Source organism: Botryllus schlosseri, chromosome 9 (assembly GCF_051294905.1).
Source record: "Botryllus schlosseri isolate E-star chromosome 9, Bs_hap1, whole genome shotgun sequence".
Classification (NCBI taxonomy): domain Eukaryota; kingdom Metazoa; phylum Chordata; class Ascidiacea; order Stolidobranchia; family Styelidae; genus Botryllus; species Botryllus schlosseri.
The window spans coordinates 14,867,341-14,886,806 of record NC_137244.1 but is presented as its reverse complement, the minus strand read 5'-3'; the positions used below and the strand labels follow the sequence as shown (position 1 = coordinate 14,886,806).

General features: G+C 39.9%; 1 protein-coding gene and 1 long non-coding RNA gene across 2 annotated transcripts; both read right to left on the bottom strand.

Moving 5' to 3' along the window:
• Window positions 1-7,660: 7,660 nt before the first annotated feature.
• On the bottom strand, window positions 7,661-10,103 carry LOC145446030 (uncharacterized). Its single transcript, XR_013917177.1, has 2 exons — window positions 9,852-10,103; window positions 7,661-7,786 (listed from the first exon to the last, which is right to left on the bottom strand). It is a non-coding gene; the product is annotated as an uncharacterized LOC145446030 (long non-coding RNA).
• Window positions 10,104-10,351: 248 nt separating this feature from the next.
• Window positions 10,352-18,297, bottom strand: LOC145446028 (geranylgeranyl transferase type-1 subunit beta-like). Its single transcript, XM_080324214.1, has 9 exons — window positions 18,035-18,297; window positions 17,269-17,396; window positions 16,669-16,730; window positions 16,203-16,354; window positions 14,389-14,521; window positions 14,165-14,292; window positions 12,505-12,607; window positions 12,337-12,445; window positions 10,352-10,812 (listed from the first exon to the last, which is right to left on the bottom strand). The coding sequence occupies exons 1-9, from the start codon at window positions 18,133-18,135 to the stop codon at window positions 10,529-10,531; spliced, it is 1,200 nt and encodes a 399-aa protein (XP_080180340.1). The 5' UTR covers window positions 18,136-18,297; the 3' UTR covers window positions 10,352-10,528.
• Window positions 18,298-19,466: the final 1,169 nt, after the last annotated feature.

Genomic DNA, 19,466 nt, shown 5'->3' with positions numbered 1-19,466 from the left:
ACTTCGATCACGTGATAATTGAGCTCTCTCTGGGCGCTCTTAGCTAATGCACGTGTTACCTATATTACTATTAAAGTGGACGTATACTATATCAGTATCATGTTATTATTTATTATTTATCATTTTATCATTTTTATCGATTCACGATACCAGAAACATATAACCATACAATGAAAGGAAAGATTCGAAACGACTTGATTGGGACAATTAATCAAACAAATATAGTAAATAACCGGAAGAACGTGCTAAATGATGTGTATCCAGTTGCCCACTGCCCAGTGCATATTCGATGATATTAGTCTGCAGAACAATAAAAAATGGGCAAGCGCTGGCCAAGAGGTGTGCTACAGGACGGGGTACAGGCGAGGTTGGCATATGTTAAAAATGGATCCGGCAATCTGAATACACAAGCTAGTATTCATCCAGTAGACAGTAGACACCATGGATGAAATGCAATGTCATCGATTTCACTTGATAATTTAACCGTTCAATATGAAGGAAAATTATCTCAGAACTTCGGACGTGATTAAATTATACATCTCATATACGTCAAGTTAATCAGGGTCCATAACGTAACTCCTTAGTCCAGAGGTCTCGAACACGCGGCCCGCCAGAGCATTTTGTGCGGCTCGCGACGACATTTTAGATTTTTATTAATTTGACAATATATAAGTGTCACATATATCTTTTCAAGTTATGAAGTGAAAATTCCCTCTTGAATTGCTCCAAAAGCCTGAAACTATTCATCAAACTTCACTATCACATCAATTGCAAACGCTACCATGCAGCGGAAGATTCACTATTTCGCCACATTTCCAATTCATGATGACAAAACCTGACCCTTTGACGATTCGTGACTGAAATTTGTGAGTTGGACTTATACGCGACCTTTCTTAGAATTACTCAGACTCGGGCTAACTCGATGGCAAAACGAAAATGACTCGAGTGGACTCGGAATGCCGTGAATTTGTTAGAACCATGGACGCAACAAACTAATCGCGTATCAGGGGAATAGTAATAGATCAGAAGGTCGCAGCTTGGTATTTCGCTAACTAAGCAAATATTTGTGGCAACCATTGACAATCTGTTAGTTACATCTTTGGTCGCTAAACTATGTTATTAAGGCCACCTAAAGGTAACGAGTACCGTAGTGGTACGCTCCAACGATGTAACAGCAATGGCCGTTCGGCGTTCCGACATTTCAATCACTAGGACACATTCATTAATATATTTATGTCATACTTTTTTCTGCTCCTATATTTGGAGATATTTGACCATGAGATTAACAGCCAACTTATCAGAAGTATAGCCCGAATCCTGGATTGGAATTACAATGCTCAACTTAAAAAATGTTTTGATATCAGATCAGTCTCTATTATCAATCTGTTAAATTCAAAATATTCATAGTAGCTAAGAAATAATAACCCGATAGCTTTTATGATGGCATCATACATTTGTCCGCCCATATGGTGTCTATATCTTATAATTTTTATATATCAAGTACAACAACAATTATATTCAAATAGTAATAAATGTGATGATTCTTTTCGTGCCAGGTGTAAATTGATACAAAAGTAAATCACATTTTGACGATGTGTGGTTACTATCAGTCTACTGGATCGGCTCACTTTCAATAGGACAATTCATTCCCGCCAAATAAGGCCTACTTGGAAATACATAGAATACCCCTATAAATGCTGCGGCCCGCGGCGCCGTCAAAACTGGGAAACTGGCCCGCGAGCACATTTGAGTTTGAGACCTCTGCCTTAGTCCTTATACACAATTGAATCAGCCGAAAAGTTTCTCACGTTTCTCCCATTTTTAGTGGCACGCATATCATATTTTACTTCACGCATATCCTGAAAATTAAGGGCGGAGATTCTAAAGTTGGATTGATCAATGATATATATATGATGTATATATATCATTGGATTGAATGAGAGTGGATCATCGCGTTCGTCAGGATTTAACAACCCAGGACTAAAGAAACCAGTTGATCGCTGCGCATTAAGTTTAACGAATCACATTTTAAATCTCATGATCTAGCAAACCTGAACAATAGGGTTGTTCGAAAATAACATTTTTCCGGATCCCGGGGATTCTCTAATTAAATTTTTAGGCTGCCTAAAAACGCTGCTCACAACATTTGGCTCAATTCTAACCAGTATGCGTCGACGCGGAGCCAATTAAATTTTTTGAATTTATTATAAAAATTTCAAATAACTTTTTTCAAATTTAATGTCAAAACCATAAAATTGTTTATGTGTCTACAAACACGACGCAATTCCAACCCGTAGAAGCGAAGTTATTGGAGTTTTTCGTTCGTAATTCTGGGATTTTCCACCGTACGTTATTTTTGCAAATTCAAAACTTTCGGCTGCAATAATTTCCCTTCTACGGGTTAGAATTGCATCAAATTTGTTTTGCATCGTTTTTTATAGACAGCTCAACAATTTCCTAGGGTTGACAGTAAAATGTGAATTTTTTTTTTATATTTCTAGTAAATTCGAAAATTTCAATTGGCTCTGCGTTGGCGTATACTGGTTGGAATTGAGCCGAATTGGGCGTGCAGCCTAGCAATTTCATCAGTGAATCCGCGGGATCCGGAAAAAAGTTTTTTTTGAACAACCCTACTGGACAAACTGGGCAGTACATTGCTTAAAATTCCTGCGGAGAAATATTTCCGATAATGACCGTGTCGATTGTCTAATAGGTAGGCTGTGAGCGGTTCACTCAACAATCGCAGAATCAATGAATTACGCACGCGCCATTGCAGAACAAATTATCTTACCTACATTGCGTCGCCGTACCATACTAATTGGAAACAACTCTCATTTCACGATGATGATAATTCTGCCTGTTACAATTGCAGTATCTTTTATCATCATCATTTTATTCAACAACCTGACAAGTGATAGCCAATGTCGCGTTTAGCACAAATGATGCAGCAGATACTAACTAACTAACAGGGCCGTAGCTGCCGCACGCCAAACACCCATGCCATTGGGGGAAGCTCGAAGCGGGGCGGACATTTACTTACCTAGATTTCTAGATTTTAATATGGGTATCAGCGGCGAGACGAACTTGACAGAAAATTACCCCCGCATGTTGGACGGAAACCTTCGTTTTTCTTTTAGTGTAGTCTTGTAAGTTTGGCCGATTCTAATATCTTTTGACTCTAGCTATAGGGTTGCCATATTTTGAAATCCGGAGAGCAGGACACTTTTTACAAATCACAAAAGTTAGATTACCGGACTAGAAACCGGCCGATTCTAGAATTTTTACGGAAACTCATTTTGTTTTGAATAACAAAGAAAAAAAGGTCATTTTTTCACACACACTCATGAAAGACCCGCCCGAACGTCCGAATTGCAGATTTCGCGTACGTTTAAACGCGAACATGTAGAATTTTCAAAGACATCACCTCCCTCAGCTCTACCGATGAATCTGATCACGTGGGCTGAGGGCAGATCAAAAATGAATAGTAACATATGCAATTACCAATATTATTGACAAAATTCAGTCACGAATTTGAAAGATTTTTGCGCTTGTCGCGAGTAGACCATACATAAACACTAACTTCACACATCATGAAAACTCGCGTATTCGAGTAATGGTGAAATGGCCCGTCTTAAAAGGCAGTCCGGGGATGAATCCCCAGAACTTCGGTTGATCACCCTGTGAGGCCCAAGACCAACGTTAGGAGGATGACGAAGTGCTGTTTGGACCTGCTCACACTTATCAGAAGAAATTGAATTGAAACCTTACTCCGGTAAACAGATTAAAGTCGTGTAATATCAGCTACCACGAGGTGTTACTCCGCAGTCATACTGCAACATACCAGACCCTAAACCAGTGGTTCCCGAACTTCTACGACTCATCGCCCCCATATAAAGCTCGGCTCATATTGTCGCCACCCCGACCCCATATTTCCGGAGCCGAAAAAGAGGACATACAAACTTGAAATTTTATACAACAAAATTACTCTGATCTGAACTCTGATCGCTGGTGAATTGACTAAAAATAAGGCCATTTTTTCGACACGACTCTCGAAAGACCCGTCTCAATGCATAATCGGTGGGAGTTAGCCTTTTTTGTTTAGTCAACTTTCGAGGCAGATCCAGAACGATTGGTTTCGTGCCGATTAAAGGCGTAAAGGCGTTCTAACATTTACGCCCCAATCGCCCCTCCCTTCGTTATATTCGCCCCCTGTTTATCAAAATACACCATTCTGGGGCGATATCGGTAAAGTTGGGAACCACTGCCCTAATCACTTTTCGCGCATCGCGCACTATTTACTACTACTTGTTATTTTTATTATCACCCTCTATTGAAACTTTTCTGGATGGGGCATAAGTTTCACTGTGACCGGCTACTAGTTCTTCATGTTTTTTACAAAATACCGACAAAATATTTTTGTAACCGGAAAATGTGGCCACCATGCATAGCACGTCAATAAATATGTCTATCCCACAAATGGTGCATCCGATTACTCCAGGATACCCCTTTGGTAGAGATAGCATACACACTTCAGCGGCGACATCAGATACAATAACTGAACAAGCACATATACTGTATCTCTTCATGATAATGGCTATTCTGTCATGTTTGACCCGGTATTGCGGATCCATTTTTGTTATGGTGCGTCTGGTTCGCATGATTGGGTACACAAATAAGGATAAAAATGCCGTTTGAACCAGAGTGGTCACTGTTAATTCGATACTTCTAATCGTGCCCCAAGTCACTAATCTTGCGCTTGCTTTGTCGTCATCTATATTGTAGATGCATCCAATATCGCTGACAATCGTGCTCACTGGCATTATGTGAAGTACAGCAAGTCCAACGATGCAAATACTCAGTAGCAGCAATAATGAGAAGCTAATCCACAGAATGCGTGTTCCATAGATCAGTTTCATATGCTTGTATCTGTATACCATTCTCAAACGAATCCATAAAAATACGTAAGTTCCAAACAAACTCAAAGACGCTGTCGCCGATGTCAAATCCAGTAGTAACTCGCAATGAATCATCGCGCCAGGTAGATCTTGAACATGAAACACAGTGAGAACCATGATGGCATCAGGCAGTGTTAAAAGTATGCTGCCGAAGAGCGCAACGTACATCATTTTTCCTTTACGTCCAATCCGAGTTCTGCATCTCTTCACATATGCTCCTACGCACACCAGAATCCAAATCGTTGATAGCAGAACACAAATACTAAGTACTTCACAGACGATGATAACCCGCCGAAAATGATACAATTCGCCAGTTTGTGTTACCTCCATCACTTCAGTCACATTGAATGGGCCCACGTCCGAATTCAAAACAGAAGGCATCCTAATCGAATAAACTTTCAATTACATACTATTATTAACTAGTATGTTTGTCTGTTTGTCGCGTAATCCATTTTAGTTCTACCAATACACAATATATCGCACTGCTGCGCCCATGACAATGCACGGATGTCGTCCTAATTACAGTTGATCTTGCATCGTGCCAGCCGGATCTTTCGCAAGTAATGACGCAGCAGTGATGCGTAATTGCGTCGGGCATATAGGAAGCAGCGATTTGATGGGCTAATACCATATATCAGTGCTCATCAACTTGTGAATGGTACACCTATATCAATGATCTATAATTTAGGGTTGGCCAACCTTTTCGGCCCTCGGGTCACTTGAATGTTGATGACTATTTTTTAGTCGTCCGACAGGAGCGAACCGGATTTGATATTACTACGCATCAAAATTGATAACAATTATGTCATGAAAACTCGATGTGCGGCGACGTCCTAGTGAAATTTTTTCATAGTTAATGAATGAATTCTGTCAATGCTAGGGTTACAATATTTTGGGGATCGGAAAAGAGGACTCTTTTTCAGAATTATCAGACTTACAATACTGGAGTAAAATCCTGAAAAAATGGTACATTTTTCCCGACTCTGTGGTCGATTGACTAAAAAAAGGCGTAAATCCAGAATTACCGCCTGTCTATGAAAAAAGGTCATTTCCGAAAACCCCGTGTCGGACCGCTACTTGGCCGCTGATTTCTTATATCTCTGCCAATTTGCACGTAAATTTAACCAAAATTCTAAAAAAGAGGACAAATTCTCAAAAAAGAGGACATTTAGGCGTTTTCCGAGGACACTTTCAAAAAAGAAGACAAATCATCTTAGGACATATGGTAACCCTAGTCCAGGGGTTCTCAAAGGGTGGGCCATAAGAGCATTTGAGGTGGGCCACAGAGCTATTTGGAAAATTTTAGAAATAATTCAAGTTTAGTAATATTTGTTGTGTTATTAACTAAAAACGAATTCATATTAGTTGATTATACGTTGGCTACATAAAGCTTTTCATCCGACTCTGATGAGATGTAGTGGTAGGTATGGAGTCCGCATCTCAAGTCGAAAATGGGAGGCAGAAACGGCGGCTTTTTCCACTGGCTATGACTACCTATGGCTAAGAGCAACTAAAATAATTTCACGTATATAATACCTGGAAGGTAATGCTGAAGTAACCAATTATTATTCCGGCAGGGTCATAATGTCGTATGCCGTTGAATGAGGTGTACGTGCAATAAACTCGTAATGAAGTGTGATTGATTTACTGTACTTCGGCAAGTCGTATTATTGTAAGTTAAAAATGGCCATAAATGCAAATTATTAGCAACTTCTGGTGGAAGTATACTGCACCACCGCAACGAATAGTAATGGATTGAGGATTCAGCGGAGCGGATTAATAATTGGAGTTTGTTTAAAATGTCATGCCTGGAAATCAATGTACATAATGGAAGAGTCACATGAATTGATAGTATCACCGGATTGGATATACCGACATCGCAACTTCAGTTGGTTCAGTGCGTGACATAAAATATACATCGTACAGCATGCATAATATGAAAATCTTTCTCCACTCCTCTGTAGCACCCCATTCACAAATGAATCGTTTGAAGGTGGCCCAGAATGATTATACTATTCCCCTCAATAGTGGAACTAAAATCCCAATCACACAGTGTGTGCGGGAATCCGATCATTGTGTTTCGCGAAGCGAATGGAGCAGCGGACGATCATAAAATACTCAGAAGTTTTAGCATATGATCTACCAGAGATGTAACTGCCGTACCCAAACCCTCAATCGGGGAAGCTAGAAGGGGCCCAAAATGATTTCGTCGGTCCTTTGTAGGAAGATATTCATTCAACTTGAAAATTTTCGTCGCGCTTCGCGCGAATACATGCCCCGACATGTTCATATTTTAATTTGATTAATTTGAATAAGGAGAAAAATGCGCATATTTTAGAGAAATAGGCATATCGGCCTCGTCGATTACCACGCATTAAACAGGATTATGACTTTAAGATTAGAGGTGGGCCACAGCACATTTTCAAACCGGAAAATGGGCCACGGCGAAGAAAGGGCTGAGAACCCCTGCCCTAGTCAATACCAATGTTGATTGCATATATTGCGGGTCGACTCAGTTTATTGCTGGGCTAATTTGGTAAGGACAGGATTATTCGGCGTTAGGAGATATCAATATCGACGATTCCGGTGAACATGCGTCTATCATTTATTGCAAAGGTTTCATCGCCGACGATCTTTCTGTGAGTGCAGATGCGAAGTCGCATGTTTCACGACACATTCTCTCATAATTGCAAATACAGACTCAATTCTGTACATTGGGGGTATTTTTAATTCTCTGGAGGGGGCACCATGCAATACCAAATGAAAGAATTCGAGTGACAATAAATCGCGCGAAGTGCTAAGACAAATGTCAAGTCAATAAACGAAATATTCTATTCTATGGTCATTAGGCCTAATGGTTCATTAATTATTATAATTAGGCATAATGGTTCATAAATTTTGAGATTTATGCCTATCCATGTCTCATTTTATAGATTATAGATAAAAAAAAACGTCAATGAACCTGCAATACGCTCACAGGAAAGTCGTTTACATTTGTCTAAATGCCTTTGAAAGTAGCTGCCGTAGAGTGGGCGTGTCAGCGACCATAGAACGGCAAGCAGACTAGTAATCACGAAATCACGGCGCTTGATTGGCTGACCTGCTATGCTTCAATGATCACGACCACGGCGGCTTGCTGATCAGCTGGTCAAGGAGTCGGCTAACGGCGGTGATTCTGTAAGCGCATTGTAGGTTGGTCCGCAGATAATGATTTAAGATTAATTCAGAACATGTTGAGTGACGAAATACATGATGAGCAAAGAACAGCTGCTTCACATAAACTTTAAATACATGACTTGATGGCTTATTGTGAAGGCAACCGTTGTAGCCTGTATGCCTTGTTTTCATCGAGGGAAAGCACAAAAACTCGAGACTCAATATTGCCAAGGCGCTTATGCAAGTGGCGAACGAACTTCTAGTTTCAGAGGGATGTTCCATGATTGAATACAAATATAAAACTTGACATTGACACCACTGTGCCTGATCTTATCTTGTCGTGGTAGCCCATATAGTTGAAGTCTTAAAAGCTGTACGGGCTGGATGAATCAACCATTTATGCTTGACACTTGTCACATTCTTGCAGCATAATGAATCATACCCACGAGTGCTGTCTAAGTCCTCAATGTTGCCCCGGAAAAAGGTCTAAAGGCAAGTATAGACTAAGCAGGTAGGACCAGCAAAAAGACTGTTAGTGTTCACTTGTATAGTTTAGCATGTCCATAATGAATCTTAGATCATTACCGGCTGCATCACGACTAATGCTTGAATCAAACCAAACATGGACGTAAAAAAGAATGTATTGAAGCGGTGCGGTAGTTACATTTCTTTAGAGTCCCAATGTAAGCTACCTGGTCGGCCCATATATCTTCTGAGCATACGGGATTGTGCCCAGAATCCATCTCACATGGTGTGCTGCACCAGTTTGGCGATAACTAATATACTTTACCTGCACTGCAGCCAGAAAGGCAGGACCACTTGGCGTAATCTCAATCATATCAGATCAGATCTAATCATAGGTATTTCTGTGGGATCTATAAGTTCACAAGCATTCGCTGTTTCACCTCTGTCATGCCTGAAGGAGGGTATTGTTGTTCTGAACCTATCGTTATCTAGTTTCAACACTCAAAATTCAATGACCAAGTGTCTCATTTTAGTATTTAATCACCAACGTACAATGCGCTTACAGAATCATCATTGCCGTTAGCGTACTTCTTGAACTAGATCATCGCTCTATCAAATATGCCGGACCTGATGTGTGGAACAGTATCCCGCCGGCCATCCGGCAGTCGACGAGCATGTCCACATTCAAGTCGAAATACAAGCAATTACTACTAAATAAATACAGTCCATCCTCAAGATTACCGGACCACGACTGACCTATCGATCTCGCTTCCCATGACATGCCGCCCTATTTCTTGTCGCTTCCTTTTTCTATACTATCTTCTTTACTTTCATTCAGTGTGCATGCCTCCTCTTTACATCGCCTAGGCCAAGGTGGGTGTCCGATTCCATAGACAACTCCTAGTCGCTTCGGCATCTTCCTTTCTTTTCATTGTATCGCATTTTTTGAGGTGCATTGAACTGATAAAATTGCTAATAAACCAATGATGATGATGATGAACTAGTAGAAGCACAAAATTAGCAAGCCACCGTGGTCGTGATCATTGAAGCATAGCTGATTAACCAATCAAGAGACGTGATTTCGTGATTACTAATCTTCTCGCCGTTCTATGGTCGCTAACACGCCCACTCCATGGCAGCTACTTTCAAACGCATTCACACAAATGTTAACGACTTTCCTGTAAGCTTATTGCAGGCTCATTGACGTTTTTTATCAATAATCTACAGAATGAGACATGGATACGCATCTTTTTTGAGATTTTACAAATTTTGGACAACCCTAATGGTCATGAAGGATCTACGAAAAACTAGGCTACCCCTGACTGCGCATATGCTTCAGAACCGATATTTTTGTCATCAACATCCCAAATTTCGTTCTCAGGCTAATCAAACATTTGTTGACCTTGCAAGTTCACAATAGATTACCTGGGTAGGATTTTTGTGGTTGATATTGTCACTAATTTCGAGAATTACGTCAGGCCACATTTGGTTGGCCGCCCCTGAATCCTGGGGTGATGTTCGCGAAGACTTAGAGCACTGCTATAACTATAAGTAACTAATAACTATTCTCCGCAGGTTAAGAATCAGATTTACAATACGCGAAGCTACCCGACCCCTACCAGACACGCGATCGCTGGATTAATAGATAAAGTATGCCCTTTCAACAAAATTTGGACGCGCAACACCATCTCACCACAGAATAAAGTTACCCAAATCTTCTTGACAACTACTATACCCTGGCCGACAAGCTGGACATACGATTACACCACCTCGAGTTCGAGAGCACGGCCATTGTTCAAGAATACTGAGATTTCTTGGGCAATCACTAGGAGACACGAGCACAGAATAACGCCGCCCTGTTGTCGGCCACTCGCGAAACGGGAATGAGCAGTGAAGATCAATAATTCATGATAGGTCTTTAAAAACACGGATCGACTCAAATATACGACACTTTACTTAATCTTTGACGGAAAAAAGTACGAATACAGCCAAGGCAGTACAACGACCCCCGCCCCGAGCACAAACGCGCCCAGCGTGGAGCCCATGTGACCCCCTAACGAGTTCATAGTCGTCAAGGGGTTGTCTACTTTAGTCCCTTGCTCCGCCCATTTTCGGTGTAACGAAAACATGTGATTTGAAGCCTTTACGGTGATGTTCAAAGCGGGCGTGATGGGGTTGAGATCGTACAGACCCATCATCGTCAGTCCGCACAGCCCCGTGTAACTGTGGAGAGCGTCTGAAAGTACAATTTCCACAGTTGTCGGCGCGTAACACCGAGAAATAACAATCAATCTGAGTGTAGGAATAGCCATTGATATTGCTCTAGGCCAGTGGTTCTCAATATGGGGTTCCAATTGGGGTGCCACGAGAAATCAGGTAGAGGTTGACATGAAACAAAAATTAATGAGACACCATGCTCTAACTATGATTGAGTCTCAAATTTTAGTTGATGTGTGAAAAACATTTTGGAAGCAGCCATTTTACCCAAAGAGTCACCGTTTTCAAACTGCAGCCTGAAGATTTTCATGAAAAGTGTACTTATAGCAGTCCATCGATCAGTGATTTGAGGTGACGCGTCACTCCTTAACCATTTGCAAAATTTCTGTCATGCACTCCTCACTGTTGCACTTTCTCGACGCGGTCAGAGCAGGGAATGAATTTCAAATAGTTGTCAGCCGATATTATGAATGAAACTGGGTGTTACGATATCAAGGCAGTTTAGATACATTAAGTATCGGCGTATCGTACCGGTGTTTACCGGACGACGTAACAACGATGACTGAAAGGAATTGGTACCACACTATCAACTTTAATTTAGGACCAAATCATATTTGGGGCGTGGTGCCCGTTTAAGGACATCCAAATTTTGAGTAGCATCTGGGAAGCTGATGACTAAATAAAAAGACGTCATCATCACCGTCATCCAGTTCCAGTGCTTGTCATTAAGCGGACTAGCAAGTCAAAATCTAGAAAAAATATCAAAATTTTAAATTTTTTTTCTTGGCTTGAAATATCTACATACTACCTATACTCTTACCTCATGGCCTTATCTTACCCAAAACATAACTGAAAACTTCACAATTTCGATTTTCATCGGCACCGGTTTAGTATCTTTTATTACTGTTAAAATGTTTATTAACGTTTTTCTCCATTGTAAAATTTTGTTGAACAGTTTCATGGTAAATCAAAAATGTGTATGACGTGTCGTATAGTATTCACCGAGGGTTTTTTGAAAAGCGAACATCGAGACCTGTGTTATGCTAAGAGTCGTTTGGCCTAGGTCTACCTTGCTCTGAATTACGGGGCTTCACCGGAAACCGTTTGAAAAAATGACCTGAAATTTGACATTTTGAAATTTCAAAATGGAATTTCTCCAAGTGAGGTTGCACATATTCCTTCAAATTTTAGCATAACACAGCTCTCTCCTAGTACTTCCTATAGAAGGCATTAGATTAAAAAAGGGCTTCACAACATTGAGATTTCGCATTCCCCGTGTCGGTGCATTTTTTCTCCTTCAAATCCACAATCTGCAGGGTAGAACAAAAATTTTTTTTTTCGTATATAGCATAGTGACATCTAGCAACTGAAAATTTCATGGTGATAGGGGTAGCCATCTGAGAGTTGGTTTTCGACTTGATAGTTACAAATCGTGTCTTGTGCCAGTTGTGCCGCCTCATTGCACCGATATTTACACTCACAAACAAATCAGATAAATAGGAATATCGCAAATACAAAAAAGACCCAAAACTATCATACACACCTGGATGGCTCTGAGGCCATTTCCCGAAACCGCCAATCACAGAGTCTTGCGTTGACAAAATGAACTGCTCATTCTCATCCCAATCGAAAAGATCAAATGATCCAATTAGCTGTCGAGACAAGCACTAGCGTTCGAAATACGGGTGTGAGGTGGATATTTGCAACCTACCTTCAAGGAGGCGCCGATCCAAAAAGAATAGCAAGTGTCGTCATCCTTATGAGGTCGACCATGGAAACCCGCATTCTGGGCGTTGACACACCACCTCTGGAGTCTGAAAATTACTGAAGTGTACAGTAATCTGAATACAGGTAAGGTAAGTATCGAAAAAGTGACACTGGTCGAGTTATTAGCTTAACAAATATCCCGTTACAACCCCCATACACATAATTTGGATTTAGTCTGACGGGAAGACGCTTCCAATAACTCGATGGACGCATACATGCAAGGCCGTGCTAGATACTACAATAGTATCGAGAATGAGAGCTATATTATTGAGTTGAGTTCAGTTGTTTAAATCGATAGAATGGTGACCTCACAATCTATACAGAACAGAAGATCAAACATTTTGCAAAGGAAAATCCACGTTTTCACCGCAAATGGCTGTTCAAATAACGACTTGAGACCGCAACATTTTCATTAGAGAGAGAGAGATATGATATTCTTTTCGCCTGCACCATCGAGATGCTATTGACGACGGAGATGAGATACCTAGGTCACCTAGTCTGCACCCCCATTTTTTCTCCCCCATGCTATCCGTGGTTGCTGGGCGATTAGCCGGATAGCTGCGAATACCAATTTTCGAGTCTTTGGTCTGACCCGGCCGGGGATCGAACCCACGACCTAGGATCGAGAAGCCCGCCGCATCACCATTACACTATCTCGCTCGGGCCACCAAGCACAGGAATTTCAACTTTCACAAGCACAACTTCGCTTATTGTTAAAACCAAGTACTTTTGTAACACCGAGGAAACAAATTCAGACACCAAGTTACCTAAGATTGCTAATAACTGGGGTGATTTGATTTGGCATGTCAAAATAAGTCAAAATTTTGTCAAAATTGCAGCGTTGGGTGAAAAAATTATTAAAATTGTTTGCAAAGTCAAAATCTTTTTGCAACCTGCATTTCTTTTGTATCGTAGATATGTGCACTGTCGGTGAACTTATCATTTGACATTTTAAAACTTGTAGCCTACTTTTCATCCCAATATCTGCTCATTGTCAATCGTAAATGGCCAAATGAAGCAAATAGGTTGACATGGGGTTATGCTGAACATACCGCGATATCCTAACTGAAGGAAGACTGCGTGGGCATTGGTTCTTATATCATGAAACGCATGATGAAAATTGTGATGTAGAAAACATTGTCAGAATGAAGCAACACGGTGTGTCACCAGCAGTGTACGCACAACTTAAATGTTGCCAGCCAACAATTGCTGCACTTGAACGTTCTTTCTCCATTCTTAGCAAGCTACATGGTACCAACAGACACTTTCTACCAGAGAATGTAGGAAAGTATCTTTCGTTCTACTACAACAAATTTTAATTATTTCTAACATAATGCGTGATGTAACTACTGGAATTCTTAATGTTTTCATGTGAAAATTTGTCATTTTTCTAGTCAAAAAATAAACTACTGTGTAAGGACAGACAGTTCCAACCAGAAATGAAGATATGCAGTACAATTCTAACATTATGCGAGGAAAACACCTAACTTACATACACAAGGTCAAAATAAAGTGTTTTAAGGTCAAAAAACGTCAAAATTTAGATTTTTAGGTCAAAATCTTCCCAGTTTTAGGTCAAAAATATCGCCCTACTAATAACTTACTTCCGAATATCAGGAAGAGACAGAGCACTGCCGAACCGATTCAACATCAAGAGCGATGATATTGCACAATATGTCGAGCCCCCGTGACTTTCATGGCCCGGTCCCTGTCCAAAAGCGCCGTCGTAGGACTGTATGAACATAACAATGAGAGATAGTATGCCATAATGATGCAGCTTACCCTAATAGCGATTAGTCGAAAGTATAATGGCTGAAACTGTGCGTACCTTGGATTTCATGATATACTGAACGGCGAGATCTCTGTCAATAGCGGAAAAATCGTCCAGAATAGTGCAGACGCAACAAGCACAGTATATAAAGCGCATATCATTCTCGCTACCATCAAGCGTGGATTCAAAGCTAAAGAAAAAATCACAATGGTAAATACTTGTGTAAAAGATGAAGAAAAAATTGAACGAAATACATTACCACAGCATATTAAACCACTGACTGCTGTTGATTACACTGGTCAACATAATGAAAAAAAAATTTTTAGGCAGAACATCTGAGAGCCGTTTCTGGGGTATTTGAGGTTGCTAATTACGAATATCACATTAGTTTTGTCAGATTGGCTCTCTGTCAGAAGATATTTATACCCCTAAAAAAGCCCAAAATCACTGTATTTTCCCTTAAATATTTCACTTGGAAGGAAGAAAATCGTAGTTTTTTTTCCAATTTTATACTGCGCATAAATAGCTAATTGACTTTCATTCTACCAAGATTTAAAAGGAGTATAAGACTATAACATTTGTCCTTGAAAGGCTTAACTACAATACTCATATGTGTCTCATTTCTTTTGACGGGTAAATGGATAATTTTCCGCTGAGTCAACAAAGTGGGTATACCGAGTAACACTATCAAACGGGAAGCTCAAATCTGGTATATTCGGATATCGATTAAAGATTCCAATTTCACATTAGGAAGGAATTCACTGCATGAACTTTCTCCTGAGATGTAGGCTAGTAAATAAAACTTTTTAGATGATCACAAAACACCCAACTACTCTACAAACAGTTGGTCCGAAAATTTGTTTCTGCATATCGAAAACTTGAGCACAAACATGAGCATAAAAGTTCACTTCCTATTCAGTCATCTTGATATATTTCCTGATCATCTTGTTGATTAGTAAGGGGATAGGTTCTACCAAGACATCAGGACAACAAAAGAAAGATATCAGGACAGATGAGATGAACAATTGAACATAATATGTCAGACCATTGCCGCACCGTTTCGAAAAACTGCACTAAATAGCTTGCAGGCGAAAATCGTACAAAAAACAATTCTGATATAAAATATAACAACATTATTGTATTCCAACTGATTATTTCAAATTTACAATAGGTGGTTGATGTAAAACTGATTGAATTAATGCCACGTTATTCGAGTATCTAGGTAAATACTTATATACATGACTGAAGTTTATTTATGTAAATGATATCCGTGAACTATGATAAATCTTATACGCCCTAAATATAGTGCTGTTGCTGTATTTTGATTTAAAAGAGTCTTCTGTGTGTAAAAATAACAAGTAGATTGAATTTCTAAACTTTATTGTACGACTGAGCCGATTTTATATCTCGTCATTATCGCGAAAATAGGAGATTTTGGTCAAAATAGCCTTATGGGTTATCTCCACAAGAGCCAATTTGAAAAAACCAAGGCCATATTCGGAATCAGAGCCCTTCAGACCCCCAAAACCACTCTTACTTTGTCTGCCTAAAAATATGTGCTGACCAGTGTAATTAATCGGTTAGATAAAAATGCAGCAAATGGGACTTTACCGTACAGATAACTTCAACACTTTACCAGTGGGTGCCAAATATGAAACAGTCTCACTGACATAATGATGGATCATAAGAGAATGTGGTTGATGCATTTTACATCCCTAGAGAGCTCCCAGAAAAAAATGGTCTTGTTATGCCTGTAGACAGGTCGCTATCCTATAATATTACAAAATTTCTGCTCTACATTATTAGGTGACAATCTTCAAAAATAAATGATGCATGCTTTGAGCGGCATTGCAATCTTATGTGACAATTACCTCCCGTCTTTCATTTGAAGAGCTTTCACTCCTTGCAGGCAGCCATATTTGTCGACTCTACTGAGATCATCACCGAGGATTAGCAGGCATGCAAGACCTGTGTAGGTCATAGCAATGTGGCTGCTGTCGAAATCATGGTGACTCTGATTGGTCTAGAATCCGAAGAAAATCAGAATTTATCTATCAATTTTTAGAAATTTCGTTTCAGTAAGATCTGATAAATTTTATCAATTGCCAGTGTAAAAACATTATGAAATGCTGGTAGTAGAAATTTTCAAGACTACAATGATTCGGGCATCCAATAAACAAAATAGTTGAAGAAAGCAGGTTCACTTCCGATGCTTAACAAATTATACAAATACTCCCAAGTAGATTTAAAATATATTCAAGAACAATACCTATCGTTATTGATCAACTCTAATTCTCCAGAACACACAATTATCAAAAAAGTAGACGATAGAAAAACCTTGTCGGTAGAAACGCCGTTAGTGAAGGATCCACGGAATCCACATTTTTGTGAGTTTGCTCCTGAAATGAAAAACAGTTGTTGGAATGCAAATCGCATCATTGTGATAAGGCATAATGAATGGACTGTGACAAAACTGCAGATCGATTTTGGATCAATCAAGACCCTAAAACATGTCTTTAATATATTCAGCAAATTGGGATAACGAATCATGACCATGACCAGTCAATTGTGATAAGAGTTGAAGAAGATAAGTATATTTCCATTATATCGATTCAGCACAGTTGGAGTACCACAAAGTATTCCGTTGCTGCATGCTTCGGCATACAGGCAGTAAAGTAATTTAAAATGGGGTACTATCCAGTTAATTCATACTTAAGTCACATAATTTTTTTTCGCACAGCTACATTTTGAACGGATCTTCACTCAACAAGCTAACACTCTAGTGTTTTTGTCAAGCTTTCAACAGTAGGTATACAAATAGTTGGATAGTATATTCATATTGAAATGAACCCGAATATTTTCGGCTGACACTCGTCAGGGGTAATCGTCAGCAACTAGTAGAGAATTCAATAGAATAGTTGGAATAGTTGGACATACCGTTTCTGTCAGGTATTACTTGAAGACTATATATCCATTCAATAATCTCTTCTTTGTTGGGAGATGTAAGGCGATCAAGTGCATTCAGTACATCCAGTCCCGAAAGTGCAAAAAATGCGATGGTAAGCCTGAAATTTATTATCAATATTATCAACAAACAACCCACTATCGTTTATAATTTCATCTTCGTCCAATGTACAGTATAATATGCAAAACCCAACCCACTAAACTTTCCTCTTGATTCTGAGCTTTCTATTTCATAGAATCTTTGCGAGTAAAATCAATTCAGGTGTGAAGTAGTATGAAACCTACTGTACTATTTTGGTCATAACTTGCAACCAAAATAATACTTCAAAATGAGGTTGACATAGAGCATGTATCTAATAATTCTATCGACGTTCAAAATGATATTGTAAATCCACTTGAGCCCCATTCTCATTTACGATACAGGACAATTATTAACGAATACCGGTCCCAACATTAGATCAATGAGAACTAAATTCAATTTCGTATGCATAATGCAACTGTGGATGTACCATACAATACCGGTAGTTTATTTGTATGTAGAGAGAAAATTTGATATAAAATGCCAGTACCAAATTAGTACTAGAGGGCTACTAGGTAGGCCTACTAGCAAAGTGAAACGTTGATGGGATCATCGGTCTCATATCTCAAACAAAATAGCGTACTACAGAGGTTTCATCTTTAAACATCCGTACTATTGATCAAATAATGAACGGCTCTTGTGTAATCAACAACAACAAACCTGTTGGAATCGAGTACTTGATACCGGCTTGGAAGAACTTGTAAATTCCGAGTGAAGAATCGAATGTGTCTTTCTTTTTCAAACTTACATCGACCCTCCATCACTTCATAGCTAAAATGATACAAGCTCCTGAACTGAAGCTAACGCCCGGAAGTGGAGTGTCCAAATAACGCAGCGACAAAACTCAGCTTTCGTCCCAATAGATTGCAGTTGCAGGTATGGTATAGTTAGCGCAGAGAAGTGGACTGTTGAGTTGAGCAGCTGAGCAGTCAGGGTTCGGTTCGAAGCAAAGTCATTGATAGTCATAGTTGAGTGACTTTGGTTCGAAGCAGATATCTTCGTAATCCGAATCTATCCGGATCCGGCTGGCAAATGAAAATTCAGGTTTGTGACGTTGTTTATATATGAAGCTCAGTGTTTGGCGCACGGGTCGAAATCCTGTGCCTGGAGGATTCAGAAAAATGAGTAAACATTTTATTAACAAATCCGGCTGCAAAATATTCGTATTAACTGTCTTCTATAGTAAATCGATAGCGTAGTGGTGAGCGTTGACCCACTCCAAGCAGGCGGCTCGGGCTCGATTCCCGCCGTCGGAGGTTATTCTTGGCTCCTCGTCCCACGTGTAATTGCTCTTACGGCGACAAAAAAAGCCCAGAAAAAAAGATCCCCTCAAGAAATAAAAAGTGCAAATAGCTTCTAAAATGGACCGACGAAGAAAGAATAACTTCGAAGAAGACCGTGACGTCGGGCACTTGGTCGAAATGGATACCAGTTCAAGAGACCGCAACTGGTTTGTCGTTCGGCATTCCCTATCTGTTCATTATATCGCATTGTGCGCCTTGCATATCGCATTGTACATTGTGTGTGTGTCTTGGGCAGATGAAAATATAATCTTTTCATTGATTGATTAATTGATTGGAATCCGGCCAAGATCATTATTTTCCTTTCAAATCGAAATCCAACTCCATGGTGATCTCTGGTTCCGATCAAGAATTTTTCGGGCCACGTTGTAACAGAAGGCTCGTGGTGCCTGAAGCTAATGCGTAGCTGATGGCGACTTGCTATCCTGTCGTTGTGAGTATTCTTAGCCGGGCAAATGCACTCGTTACAGATGTATTTCGGAGAAGCGTACGTCGATGTTGCGTAGATGAATCTCAAGTCTCAAGGGGAGACATGAGGGAAAACGTGGGTTTTTATACCCTTAAAATTCGTAACAATGCAAGTGATTGTAAGGCTATAGCCAATGAGAACGGACTATTAAAGTTCTAGCACAGGAAAAAGGCAGCACTATAGCTAGGACTGTTTGGCGTAACAATGCCTACGGAGCTTGCGCAATCTAGAAGAGATAGTAGCGTTCTAATGGTTGTCATGATATAGTGAAATCCTAATAAGAGCACAGTACATTTCCTTCATAACAGATACCAGGCGTTAG